The sequence below is a fragment of the Alosa alosa genome, chromosome 20, assembly GCF_017589495.1.
Source record: "Alosa alosa isolate M-15738 ecotype Scorff River chromosome 20, AALO_Geno_1.1, whole genome shotgun sequence".
Classification (NCBI taxonomy): domain Eukaryota; kingdom Metazoa; phylum Chordata; class Actinopteri; order Clupeiformes; family Clupeidae; genus Alosa; species Alosa alosa.
Genome location: NC_063208.1, coordinates 6,383,376 through 6,396,506, shown reverse-complemented (window position 1 = coordinate 6,396,506; position 13,131 = coordinate 6,383,376). Strand labels below are relative to the sequence as shown.

At 42.4% G+C, this 13,131-nt stretch overlaps 3 protein-coding genes across 3 annotated transcripts in view; 1 reads left to right on the top strand and 2 right to left on the bottom strand.

Annotated features, from left to right (window-relative positions):
- Nucleotides 1-2,334, bottom strand: part of atf6b (activating transcription factor 6 beta) — a 25,399-nt gene extending 23,065 nt beyond the window's left edge. The window contains exons 1-2 of the mRNA XM_048229292.1: nt 1,735-2,334; nt 346-425 (exon numbers count right to left, since the gene is read on the bottom strand). Coding sequence (XP_048085249.1) covers nt 346-425; nt 1,735-1,807 — 153 coding nt within the window. The 5' untranslated portion in view covers nt 1,808-2,334. The remainder of the gene's footprint in view (nt 1-345; nt 426-1,734) is intronic.
- Nucleotides 2,335-4,487: 2,153 nt separating this feature from the next.
- LOC125285069 (ATPase inhibitor B, mitochondrial-like) lies at nt 4,488-7,908 on the bottom strand. Its single transcript, XM_048229291.1, has 3 exons — nt 7,785-7,908; nt 6,416-6,528; nt 4,488-5,264 (listed from the first exon to the last, which is right to left on the bottom strand). Exons 1-3 carry the CDS (start codon nt 7,851-7,853, stop codon nt 5,123-5,125), a joined length of 324 nt encoding a protein of 107 aa, XP_048085248.1. The 5' UTR covers nt 7,854-7,908; the 3' UTR covers nt 4,488-5,122.
- A 1,170-nt stretch (nt 7,909-9,078) lies between these two features.
- LOC125284958 (collagen alpha-2(IX) chain-like) lies at nt 9,079-12,429 on the top strand. The gene is made up of 4 exons (XM_048229123.1): nt 9,079-9,360; nt 11,161-11,235; nt 11,944-11,979; nt 12,310-12,429. The coding sequence occupies exons 1-4, from the start codon at nt 9,289-9,291 to the stop codon at nt 12,412-12,414; spliced, it is 288 nt and encodes a 95-aa protein (XP_048085080.1). The 5' UTR covers nt 9,079-9,288; the 3' UTR covers nt 12,415-12,429.
- Nucleotides 12,430-13,131: the final 702 nt, after the last annotated feature.

Below are 13,131 nucleotides of genomic sequence, written 5' to 3'. Positions count from 1 at the left end.
CTGTCTGTCTGTCTGGTTCTCTCCATTGCCTCGTTATCTTGGCCATGCAGGCTGAACTGTAGTGACCTTATCAGTGTGAACCAGAGATCGGTCAGTCAGTCAGTGACTCAAAAGGCCTTCAACAAAGCACAAAGTATGACCGTGGACACACTCAGACAAAGCACAGGCTCTGTCGAGTTCTCCGGAAATTATGGAAAACATCATAGAGTATCATAGAATCAAATCAAATCATATTGGACATGGTCCAAAAAAAAAAAAAAAAAAGTGAAAGAAATGTGATAATAACAAAAGTGAAGCACATCAGTTGAGAGGCCCACTGTAAATAATCACAAAAGGGAGTAATACCGATGGGTTATATTTCAGTCCTGCGCTGTAATCACCCTCCTCCCCCTCCTCCATGCTCTCACACTGGTAAAGGCAGGCATCTGAAACACACACACACACACACACACACACACACACACACACACAAAAACATTCTATTACAAAACAACAATTAACATTGCATCTGTGGTACAGCCCTATGCAAACGGTAGACACAACATCCTTATGTAAAAAGAGAGGGAATGTTGTTTTTGTCACACTTTCTCCAAGCACCTTATCAGGTCAAGGTTATAACACACATTAACACTGACAGTGTAGTCAGGGCCTTATAATGAGATACCAGGCTTTTGAGCCAAGGACCAATAAACAAAAAACATCCTGTTTGGGTGAACATTGTTACAAGTCTTTACTCAGTCTTCCAGTCCTTAATTCATCACCCATCACCGAGTCTTAATCATCACCCAGACAAGGGGTAACCTGTGTTCAGCGGTTTCTGTGCGGCCTTACAAAAGAAACCTGAGCAGTCCAGTGAAAGCTAGACATTGGCTTTCACAGACTGTAACAGGAGATTTTAGGCCTTGAGGTATATGACGATCACTGGGACAGCTTATTTCCTCCACATACAATGTAGCAGTAACAAAAAAGGCATGGTCATTAATGAACAGTGACCATCAATGGTCAATATGAGTTTTACATAGGTTAAGCCAAGATAAAAACTATAGACAGGGATGATTTGGAAGGACAATGCCTTCTAGGAAACAAATGCACTCAATACAAGTATCTATTCATTGTTGTTTCATTTTCTTTTTGCTTTGTGAACTAGTCCCTTGGGTCGATGGACTGGTCTGATGGACCCATATGTCGCTCTAGTAGTCTCATCTGCGTTCTTTCTATCTAACTAACTCTGCAGCTGCAAAAGACATTCTGAGCTGATGACGTATACGTCACCCCTCCAAGCTGCTGAGGTTCGCACAGTCCACAACAAGTGCAGTCACACGCTCTAATATGACGGGAATAAATAAGGTCACTGATGCCAATAAGACCTGCATTTCTGCTTATATGGACGCTCGAGCGGCTCAGACACGACCCAGTGCTCTCCCGTAACGTTAACGTTACTGATTCACATCCGGTTGTCTTGAAACACTGGGCTATGACCAGCTGCTCATTCAGCAACATTGTAGATCATTAGACTCCGCTGCAACGGACAGGTTACTCATTTCATCCATCTGGAGATATTACAAATCCGAGATAAATGTGGGAACATGCGTTTCAGTTGCTTGGTTTATCTAGTACCAAACAAGCTAACAGCTAACGATAGCTACCAGCGACTATTCAAATGACGTGAGATCCAGGACACAAACTGACCTGACGTATTTCACATTTGTCTGGGTTATATAAAAAAATACTCACCCCAGTCTTCGCTTGTCAGAAGGTTGTCAGCGAAGAAACGACTATCCAAATCAGATAAAAGATCCGCAGTCATAGCCACAAAGCTGTTTGCTGAGGGGCTTGCAGCTATCTATCTAACGTTAACAGAGATAACGTTTAGCTATTCGATGGCTAACACTAAAATCAATACAAAACAAACAAGGAAGTGGATCTTCCTTCTCACAACCAAACTCACGCTTTCCTAGTAATCACCATCCAAGGATATTCATTGACGTTAAAGGAAAATACATTTGAATGTATTTAATCCAGGATTTCCTTTATTTAAACTGCTTCATAATTCAACTTGCAATACCGCATCGTCGTACATCTGACACAGACAAGGAAACCCATTTCTTCCGAGAAACCCTCCTGCTTTGTCGTGAGTTGGCCAATCAGAAAGGAGATCTTTGAGACGGACACTCCATTCAACCATTCTAAGCAAAGGAACAATCTGATTGGGCACATGACATTAGAATGAGGAGGTGAGGGATGATTTGGACCAATGGTTATCAGAATGTTTTGATTGACATACAATCTGTCGAATTGGAACAAATACTTTTGTGAATGACATTGAAACCCATCCAATGAATTAAACGGAAACTGTGAATACACCCTTATGGAGGATACAGTTGAAATGGAAAAAAAAGTGGAACTACTAGCGCACGTGTTTTGAGCATTGTCGAATACTTTTGTGCATTGTATCATCAGTGAGTAGATACAAACCTGTATGCCTTTAATAAAAGTAGAAATGTTGTTGAGGATGTTATTAAAATGAGCATCATCAATGTGAGAGTTTGGTTAGTCAAGGGAGGTGGGGGTGGCCCAGTATTACATAACCTCAGGGTACCATAAGGACGCCCCAAAGCAGCAAGTAGCTTTTTCTTTTCCTATGCCCAGGGTGAAATCGACAAATCAATCACGATAACAGTCTTTTTCATTGTGGTGTGGTATTAAGGCGTGCAACTGTTATTAAATCGAGAGGCAAGACTCAAGAAGTACGATACAGCTGGTTTTGAGGTTTTGACCAGAGCAATGTTATGCCTCTGGTTTTGAGAAAACGTCTCCCTCTAGAGGTGAAACAAGGGCATGGCATACTACTGACAGCCCATCCCAAATTATTGACCTGTCTCAGAGAATGTCTACAGATCCCGTTTACGTTCACTCCCTATTAACTCCATTGTACCTGCAATCTGTTGTAGTTCCGCTAGGGGCGATCACGAATAAGTGCAAAAACAATGGGGGTCTATGAAGCTAGACGGCTAAATGTGTCTCTTTCACTTGGTTGTCGTTGAAAAATCAAAGATTTAATTGTGGTTTCTGCAAGCTCAATATGGATTATAGGTCAAAAGTTGAATGAACGAGTACTTACGTCCTTTCGATTTCTTACAGGTTGGGTCGTTGTTGCCCACAACACACTAGCTTTCTGCTAATGAATGACGTCATTGACGCATTTGAAAGGCTTTTTAGATCAAATAAGTGACTCAAAAAATATAATACTCAGCGGTCTGTATTTTCTCTGCCCCCTCTTGCAACATTCAAATTTCTGGGCAAAAAATTATATTCAGAGAAAAGTGGATTTTAGGGGTACAGCTCCATAGACCTCCATTCATTCTGCACTCAGAGCCGTATATAGAGATTTATATATATACGGCTCTGTCTGCACTTATTCGTGAGCGCCCTCATGTGGAACCAGAAAAAGAACTGCAACCAGTTCAGAAACCGGAATTTTCCCTTATTAGACAAGAAGGGGAGACTACCAAGGTTGGTAGTGAGGAAGAGCTCTAGTGTGTGTGTGTGTGTGTGTGTTTGTGTTATTGTTGTATGTTGAGGACCCCCTTGAAAACGAGATGTTACATCTCAAGGGGTTATCCTCTAATAAATAATTGAAATTGAAAAGGTTTCTGACAAAACATTCACAGTCAGCTGGATCTTTCCACTTGACTGTTCCCAGTGCTGGTCCGGCAAACCCACCCATTATGACCCACAACAGGGACAGGCCACAGGACGTCATCATATCTAAAATATACTCGTATGAAAAAACGGATCATGGAACTTGATGTGAAACACTCCTCCAGACTCTGGTTTGTAAAGTTACACTGAATCACAGAGCATATCAGTGATTATGGCATTTGAGAGTTGAGAGAATTGCTTTAAAACTTAACTGTTACCATGCTGTTAGTCGCTTTGGTTAAAAATGTGTCAGCCAAATGTAATAATTTGCAGTATGCTTCACAAATGTGCAGAAAATTAAATAGTTTGATTTTCCACAGCCCAACAGCATTCTACTAGGCTAATAAGCTAGATAATTTATTACTTAAAGACATGTCTGAGTCAGCAGGGTTGTACAGTTATTGAATGCTGAGCCTGCACTTAATGATTACTGTTCAGCGATAAGATACATGAAAACAGTCTTTTGGATGCAGGAGGTTAATTTCTCCTTACACACCACCACCACAGATGGTGGCAATAGTTCACCTCCAAACTTTGCTCACAACTGTCAATAAAAGCACCAAGACAAAAGTGATTCTACTGGGAAGTTACCCTTAAGCTATCGATAGACTTCATAAATATAACCAGAGTTGACAAGTGACTCTTAATGATAATACTAAGACTTTCAAGTGATAAAAAATCTTATTAATTACATACCGGTACTCTGTGATTAATTAATCAAAATTAACACATTATTTTGACAGCCCTAGATAATATTTCATCTTTGATCACAACACAGTCTCACATTTCCAGCATGTCAAACATGTTTATTTGCACTGATTGTCACATCAAAGCTTTTTTTTGGTGGGAAGTTTTGGTTACCTTTACAGTTTCAGTGGAACTGACAGAAGCAATAAGAGCATATTTATTTCAGCCAGAATGACTACAATATGGAGGCATTATAAGATGGCATATGGAACAATACGGGGGGAGGATTCAATGGCATATTGAACATTTGCATTTTGATTGCCAGTGTGGAGAAGATAAAAGTATGCAAAAGCAGTTATTGCACATACACTCCAGTCAAAAATACATTTCCGTTTGACAGCCTGCCGTTTACAGAAAGCTGTGGAAGGCACTCTGTACTGATACATCAGTAAGTAAACACATTACTGGCTACTTCCGTCAATGATTAATGCGTATGAGAAACAAATGACTTAACAACAAAAAACAAGAGACACTATCTGCACTGATGTGTAAAATTATCTGTAAACTTTATTCATGATTCTACTGCTGCTCACAGACAAAACCAGAAAGCATGATCATGGCAGCGATGCGCTCATGCAGGCAACGAGTGATTTTGGTATACAGAGGACACGGGGCAGGAAGAGCATGGAGTGCTGTGGGGATTTATGCAAGTAGTTTTAAGTGCCCAGCTCGTCTAGTCGTCGTGCTTGAGTTTCCTGATCTTGCCCTTGTGGCGGTCGATCTCGCGCTGAAGCCGCTCAACCTCTTTCTTGTGGTGGTCGATCTCCTCCTCGTGGTGGCGTCGCAGGGCAGCCATTTGCTCCTTCTCCTTTTGCCTGGTATAGGGAGATGGGACTAGTTATTGTCTAATGATCTGGCAAAGTTTGGAAACGCAAATACCAAGTGCCTATACAAAATTAGCAATTAACAATAATTTATACCATGTGCTTGTCGTGGCATGTCACTAACCGCAAACATAATCATCAATCATATTCAAGCACACCTACTGAGAACATGGACTGGTGTAAGAAGAATATAGCACATAAATTAATGAATTAATTATGTAAGGCTACAATTCAAGTAACATGATGTAGGAATTCCCCTTTTTGTCAACGCTCAATGTACCTGGATAGCGCAACGGTGCTACCCAATTAATCTAAAACCAACACAAAGTTATCACGCTCCCACCCAGGGGTGCTGCTAGAAAATTTGGGCCCTATGACAATAATTCTGGACCCCTCCAATAATATATAGTATAATAATATATATATATATATATATATATATAAAATAATAATAATAATATATATATTATACATCATATAATCTGCGACCCTCTGTCAGTGCTGGGCACTTAGAATCGCATGGCATTCTGGGTACTGATTAGCAATGTCTGAGACTTGAGTGTAGGTTGACTTTGAGCCCCTCATTTTAAGATAAAATAACTACTTTGTTTTGTATTAAGTATAGTAGAAACTCATGGTTACTTGATGTTTTTCAGATTGATAGGCTTGTCTAGGGCCTCCTCCTACTGCTCTATGGACCCTTTCAAGAGAGTTTCATTATCAGCATCATAGTTGGCCCCACAAGACTTCCTTTTTAACATTCCATATGTTATCTTAATGCAGAGGAAGTAGATTGGGGCCCAAATAGAATGTTCAAGCATTGTTTTTGTTTACCTTGTTGAAAGGGTCTATAGAGATCTTCATTGACTAGGACTAGGGCTTCATTCATGTCTGGGGGAACTGCAATTCGATGTTCAACTCAACCTCTCAAAAGCTGACCCTAGAATTCTCCAACGCAACACTTTATTAATCCCAAGGGGGAAATTCTTTTGCTACCTGGCAACCACACACAACATACATACATCAGTAGGACAGTTGACACTTAAGACCGTCTTAAATCAATCTAATCTAATCTAATCTAAGTGTCTGTCTCTTGTGTTTAATGTGACCACGCTTGGTGAGGATTCGGTTCGGTCGTATACCTGAAATAGCGCTCCTCCTCTGCAGCCTGCTTCTTCCCGAAGGCCCCTCCTGCTTCCCTGATGGAGCCTCCTGCACCCCCACCCTTGCCTGCCCCCTTCCCCAGCTCCCCCAGCTGAGCAGGACAGAAGGTAAACACAAACACAAAGACCACAAAGAGGACGGTGTGAATGGAGGTTGGGCTGTGTGGGGGACTCACTTGTGAGTGTGACAGGCAGTCACAGAAATGACTGTAATTTACAACAATAGCGCAAAACAAAAGCAAAGACCACACACAATAACACGCTCAACAAAAGCAGAATGTACAGGAAGAAAATAGCTCAGAAATTGCATTTCAAACAGAGTGTGTTGGGGTGGGGTTGGTGTTAAGAGAATATTCAAAATGTTATATAGGGAATAAAACAATTAACAACGACTTTCCTGCCGACCTTGTACATTGTAGGACTACCTCAAATATAAGCTACTGGACAAAGAAGCTTTGACCACACTTAAGCAGTATTTATGGGTACAAATAGTAGTGTAAAAATAAACTTGACAGATTGATACTGTTCAGGGCAGGGACATGTGCAAACTGCGCCTTCTGTGTCAGCAGGCAACAGCTGCATGGGTATGTCAGGATAGCGAGGAACCTTCACCTCATTTCCTCATTTACGTGTGTGGTAATTACTGTAGTTTACGGAAAGTTTCTGACGCAATCTGCAGAGCACAGCCCCGTTTATATTGTGGGCCATCAGCCCAGGAACTTAAGCCCAGGAGTTTTGGCCAAGGCTACAGACACCAGGGCTAGAGTTCCTGCTGGGTTTACACTTATCATGGGCCATTTTACGAACTGCCAAAATTCATACATAAATTCATCAAGACAAGACCAGAGCAGTATTGACCCAAGAACTGAGTTCTAGCACCAGGTTTGGCCCCCCAAGTATAAACATGGCTCACAAGAAGCAACGAACCAGTTTCGATGCTTTAAATAGCGACTCTGCCATTGTTTACCAAGTGTGACCAAAATAGTTAACCTTTTTCTACGTGACAGGTAAAAGACCCGGACATTCGAAGTGAGACGACAATCAGTAGGTGGCTATTCTGGCTAGCTGCTAGCTATCCATTCCGAGCAGCAACATAAAGTTGGCGATGAAAGCATGCAACAAAACGCACACAGATAGGAATAATTGCGTGCAGAACACCGCAAGGTAAACAACCATAAAAATATCCTTGAGAATCAAGATGAGAGGCCACAACGCCCACTCTTTTCAACTGCGATCTTGCTAACGTTAGCCAACAAACGTTATCTTTATTTGCATCAGTCCCATCATCCCGTTTCCTTTTATACAGGTGTCATTTGAACGTGAATGTGATTGGCAATTCGGTAAATACCTGATCAGACGACATTCTAATCTGAGTGGTGAGATATCCTCTCAAACTGGATCGCAATAGACGCGCCATAGCTCCCCTTTCTGCTATCAGATGAGTGCCCTTGCTGGTTGAAGGCAAGGCCAATGGGAATAATAACCAGTTTCACTTCCTTGTCACGTGTTTCATATCAATTTCAAAATAAAAGTCCTTTCTTTTTTAATGCCGGTTTGCAGCTACTTGCATCGAAGTCCAAACGTAGCACGTCTCTGGGATCGTTCCTATCTTTAGCTCAATTTTGTTCCATCACAGTTAATTACTTAATGTTTTGGAAAATGTTGGGAGTGGGTATAGGCAGAGAGGGTTAAAGCGGAGCCTACAGGTGTCCTGGTTAAATTGTAAAACAGTTTTGGCAAAGAGAGGGTTGTTTAGCCTAAATATAATCACCTACAAATAGAATACCTACGATATTTTATGCAAGGTATCCATCTTTATTTGTGAGTGATTATTATTAATTATTTTGGGAATGATTTGAAATGATGAGATGTTAATGATAAAGCCAGTGCAGTCTCACTATAGGTCCAATGGAGCTAATCTATAATCAGGGAGTGGGCTGTAGCCTAGCCCAGGGGTTCCCAAATTTACCCCCCCCAAATACCACTAGGTTCTGTTCAAGGACCCCCTTGATGTGTTATTAAACCCATCAACAATATTACGGCAAATGTAAAAAAAATACATTAATCTAATCCTAATAATTATTTTAGCCACAAGCACTTCACGATGGAGCATACAGTGTGTAAAAATTGCATTTGGGGCTTTTTGGGGCCTATATGAGAGCTATCACTCTACTATTATTCCCAGTCTTTATCATGGAAAATATAATGTTCAGATATGCCACAAATTATTATGGCAATGTATAACAGCCCTCATAGTAATAGGTATATTTTACATTTTTCAAATGTATTTATTTGTTGCTTTTATTTTTCCTTCCAACTTGCTGAGGCCCCCCTGGCACCCCCTCGTGGCCCCCCAGCCTAGCCCAGCCCAGTGTTCGCCAGGGGCTCAGACGTCTTCCAGTGGGGTAGCTCCCTGAGTTTCCAGAGGTAGGATGTGGGTTGGGTTACCTCTCACCCTCCCTCTTTATCACCCTCCCTCTCTATCACCCTCTCCATCCCCCTCCTTTCCTCCACCTCTCTCTCTCTCTCCACCTCTCTCTCTCTCCACCTCTCTCTCCTCTCTGCCCCTATTCTGGGCTGAACACACACACAGTCCCATAGACACAAACATAGAGTCTCTCTCTCTCTCTCTCTCTCACGCACACAAACATTCACAGGCACACACACACACACACACACACACGCGCGGTCACACACGTTCCTGCTCTGAGGAACGGCAGTGCCGTGCGCCCAGAGGCCAGGAGAAGTTCCTCTTCGGAGAGCAAGGAAGAAGAAGAAGAAGAAGAAGACAGGCGAGGAGTGGAAGGCTCTTTCTTCTCAAACGTAAAGGGCAGAGAGAGGAGCTAGGAGCCATGGCTGGCCACCTCACCGCCCTCAGGAGCTTCGTCCTGCTGCAAGCACTGTGTCTGGCCCTGGGGCAAGTGGTGAGTGTGCGGGGGGCACCAGTGGAGGCGATAGGGACACCTGGGGTATCTGTCTCTGCCAGCTGGGAGGCTTCGAGCCCGTGCAGGGAGCTGAATTAGGGGCTGATAAAAGTGAGAGAGACTAGAGGCTTCGGAGAAGACATTTGGCTCCTTATTTGGGTTATTTGGAGAGGTTGTTAGGCTCCTTCTCATGTTATTCTGCTGCTGGTGGACCGGTGCTAGTTCTCCTGGGTTGGCCTTGGTGCCAGTGTGTCGGCATTATCTTGTTACCTTTGATATGACTGAGCACGATATAGCAGTGTCTTAAATGTGTTTTGTAAGAGTTATGTGATGTGGCATAAATGGCAGATGAGCTCCTCTCTAATGTAGACATGAGAGTCTGTTAGCAGTTCAGATGTTGTTTCCATACCAGTGTGTCTTTACCTGAAGCTTATGGCTAAACTGGATGTGACTTTTGAGTCATTAGAAAAGTTTTTCAGTTATTTCACTGTGCATTGTGCATTTTAAGTGGATGTATGACAAATCCATAGATGTTCAGGATTCCTGGCAATGGGAATGGTGTTGGCTGTTTCTGTAATGAATGCTTATTTTATTTTAAATGTTGCATTTCACAAGGACACAAATATGAAGATATGAACGTTGTTGTTTTGAGAATCTTGAAAAAGAGACATAGTGGAATAGACCCTCACCTCACAGGAATTGCTGGTGGACACACACACACACACACACACACACACACACACACACACACACACACACACACACGCACACACCAGGCAAACAAGGACCCTCATTCAAAGCCTTGTTCAAATACACATTTAGAAATTGTAACCTGAGGCCTTACCTCTCAAAATCCCACATAGGTGCCACCTTTGGTAAATCGATGCTGTGACTTCAAATACAATTTGTATTACAAAACAAAACCAATGTTAATGATTATATTTATTTCCTATAATTAGTATTTTATTGTAGCCTCCTATCTGCCCTGGCTCCTAGCAGATGACCAGTTAGTGTGATGGCACAGGGGGTGGACAGGGCAAACATTCCTTTCCCCGCAACCCTCCAGATTCTCTCTTTCTCACACACATGTGCACACACACACACACACACACACACACACACACACACACACACACACACACACACACACACACACAACACACTGACAGAAAGACAGACAGACAGAGACACACACACACACACACACACACACACACACACACACACACACACACACACACACACACACACACACAAGAACAAAATTAAAGAAAACATCAAACACCACTCCACAATGTGCGTGCATGTGCGTATATGTACCACCCAACAATGTGCGTGCATGTGCGTATATGTACCACCCAACAATGTGTGTGCGTGTGCGTATATGTTGTGGGTTCATCCGTGCACTAAATTGTTGGCTGTTTTTTGTTTTATTTCTTGTTTTGTTATGGCAGTGCAAGGGAATTATCACTACCCTTCCAACAGGCAAATAATTATTTCAGTAATTGGTATGATGTTGTATTTTTAATACTTTATATTTTTTACACACTAGATTTTCAAGACAATGTTTATTTTCTTTTATTTATCTCTTTATTTATTTATTAATTCTATCTATTATTTATTTATACTATTTGCCTCTCTCTCTTTTTATAATGTATATTTGTTTTATTTTACCAAGCAATTTAGACAAGCCTAGGCTACTGGTTTAGATAAAGCACTAAGACAATTTAAAGTTCTTTTCAGACCGAGAACTGGACATGTGAAAAAGGTGAAACGGTTTCTTTTTGTGTTTAATTTCAGAGCGGTCCTCCAGGATCACAGGGACCTCCAGGGCCACCAGGCCCCTCTGGAACCCCCGGAGCTGACGGAATCGATGTGAGTATCCGAGCCGCTTCGCTGCTCCCGCAGGTTGGAGCGAGGCGCACAAAGGCGCTCATTGTGCACCACGGTTTACCGGTGGTGCGCTGCCTTGTAATGCCAGACTTCTACCACTAGATGGAGCCCAAAATGAAAACAGAGAATACAAAAGGGTCCTGTTTGGAAGAGAGTAGGGTCTTTGAAAGGCAGGTCCCCCTGTTTTGCAAGGGGAGTTTTAGTTAAGATTGTGGTAACTCGATAGGACCATGGGTTTTTGTAACAGCAGGTAGCGCTTATTCAGTGGCATTTTAAAACCTGGAAAGAGATGTTGCCCTACATGTGCAATTCCAAAGGTAGCAACTTTATTCCGCAATGTGTTGACTGTTACTTCAATGTAAATCTGATGTGAAAACAAGCAAACAAACAAGTAAACTTTGCCCTTAGTTCTCATAAGTGTGACACTTAACAATCAAGTGTTTATATAAACTAGACTGAAGCACAACCTTAGTCTGAGGGAAAATATGAAACACATCTACAGTTTATCAATAAATGTGAAGCTATCTGGTGAAAGATCCGCACATTCTGTAGGGTGTGTCACAGAGGCAAGGCTTCATATAATCTCTGCCTATTGCTGTTCTTTATCAGTGGTTCATGCCCTCATCACACACCAGTGAGTTCCTAATCAGAATTCTAAACCAACCTCTTTGTTATTGTTTTTGTCTCCAGGGTGATAAAGGACCCCCTGGCCCTCCTGGAGCACCTGTAAGTCTCAAAATGTTAGGACATTACTGCTCCTATGTCTAAATATATAATAAACAGCACATATTTAAATATGTAATACATAGTGTATTGTGTGTGTGTGTGTGTGTGTGTGTGTGTGTGAGAGAGAGAGAGAGAGAGAGAGGGGAGGGAGGGAGGGAGTATGAGTATCCAAGGTGTGTGTGTGTGTGTGTGTGTGTGTGTGTGTGTGTGTGTGTGTGTGTGTGTGGCGTGTGTGTGTATGTGTGTGTGTGTGTGTGTGTGTGTGTGTGTGTGTGTGTGTGTGTACTTTGGTTCCAGCTTATTTGTAACTGCCTGTACCTGTCTTCACAGGGCCAGAAGGGTGAGCCTGGGGAGCCCGGCCCAGATGGCACTCCAGGGGAGAACGGCATTGATGTGAGTCTAGTACACAACACTACACTAAAGCTCCAGCATTGATGTGAGTCTAGTACACAACACTACACTAAAGCTCCAGCATTGATGTGAGTCTAGTACAGCACTCGTACAACATTACACTAAAGCTCCAGCATTGATGTGAGTCTAGTACAGCACTCGTACAACACTACACTAAAGCTCCAGCATTGATGTGAGTCTAGTACACAACACTACACGAAAGCTCCAGCATTGATGTGAGTCTAGTACAGCACTCGTACAACACTACACTAAAGCTCCAGCATTGATGTGAGTCTAGTACAGCACTCGTACAACACTACACTAAAGCTCCAGCATTGACGTGAGTCTAGCGCAGCACTCGTACAGCACTACACTAAAACGCCAGCATTGACGTGAGTCTAGCGCAGCACTCGTACAAAACACTACACTAAAGCTCCAGCATTGATGTGAGTCTAGTACAGCACTCGTACAACACTACACTAAAGCTCCAAGCCAAACACTGAAACCACTCCAAACATTCAGCACAGTATCGCTGCGCTTCACAAACCATCTAGGCCTAGAGAGATTAACATAGAGATCCTGGCCCCTCATTTAGCTGACAGGTCTAATGGTGCGTTCATGAGCAGGGGGTGGATGGGGGTATGTCACACCTGGACTGGGGGCTTCACAGTTTGAAGTGGGGGCTTTGGGAGAGCTCCCAGGAGAATGTTTTGACGTCACTCAACATAGAAAGATAAAAAATCGACTTGTTCCCAAATAAGT

Excerpts from the sequence above, each read along its gene's own strand:
- LOC125285069 (XM_048229291.1), bottom strand. The coding sequence starts at position 7,853 with ATGGCGCGTCTATTGCGATCCAGTTTGAGAGGATATCTCACCACTCAG. Across the intron at positions 6,529-7,784 it reads TTAGAATGTCGTCTGATCAG|CTGGGGGAGCTGGGGAAGGG; the intron begins GTATTTACCGAA and ends TGTCCTGCTCAG. Across the intron at positions 5,265-6,415 it reads GAGGAGGAGCGCTATTTCAG|GCAAAAGGAGAAGGAGCAAA; the intron begins GTATACGACCGA and ends TCCCTATACCAG.
- LOC125284958 (XM_048229123.1), top strand. The coding sequence starts at position 9,289 with ATGGCTGGCCACCTCACCGCCCTCAGGAGCTTCGTCCTGCTGCAAGCA. Across the intron at positions 11,236-11,943 it reads CCGGAGCTGACGGAATCGAT|GGTGATAAAGGACCCCCTGG; the intron begins GTGAGTATCCGA and ends TTTTGTCTCCAG. Across the intron at positions 11,980-12,309 it reads CTGGCCCTCCTGGAGCACCT|GGCCAGAAGGGTGAGCCTGG; the intron begins GTAAGTCTCAAA and ends CTGTCTTCACAG.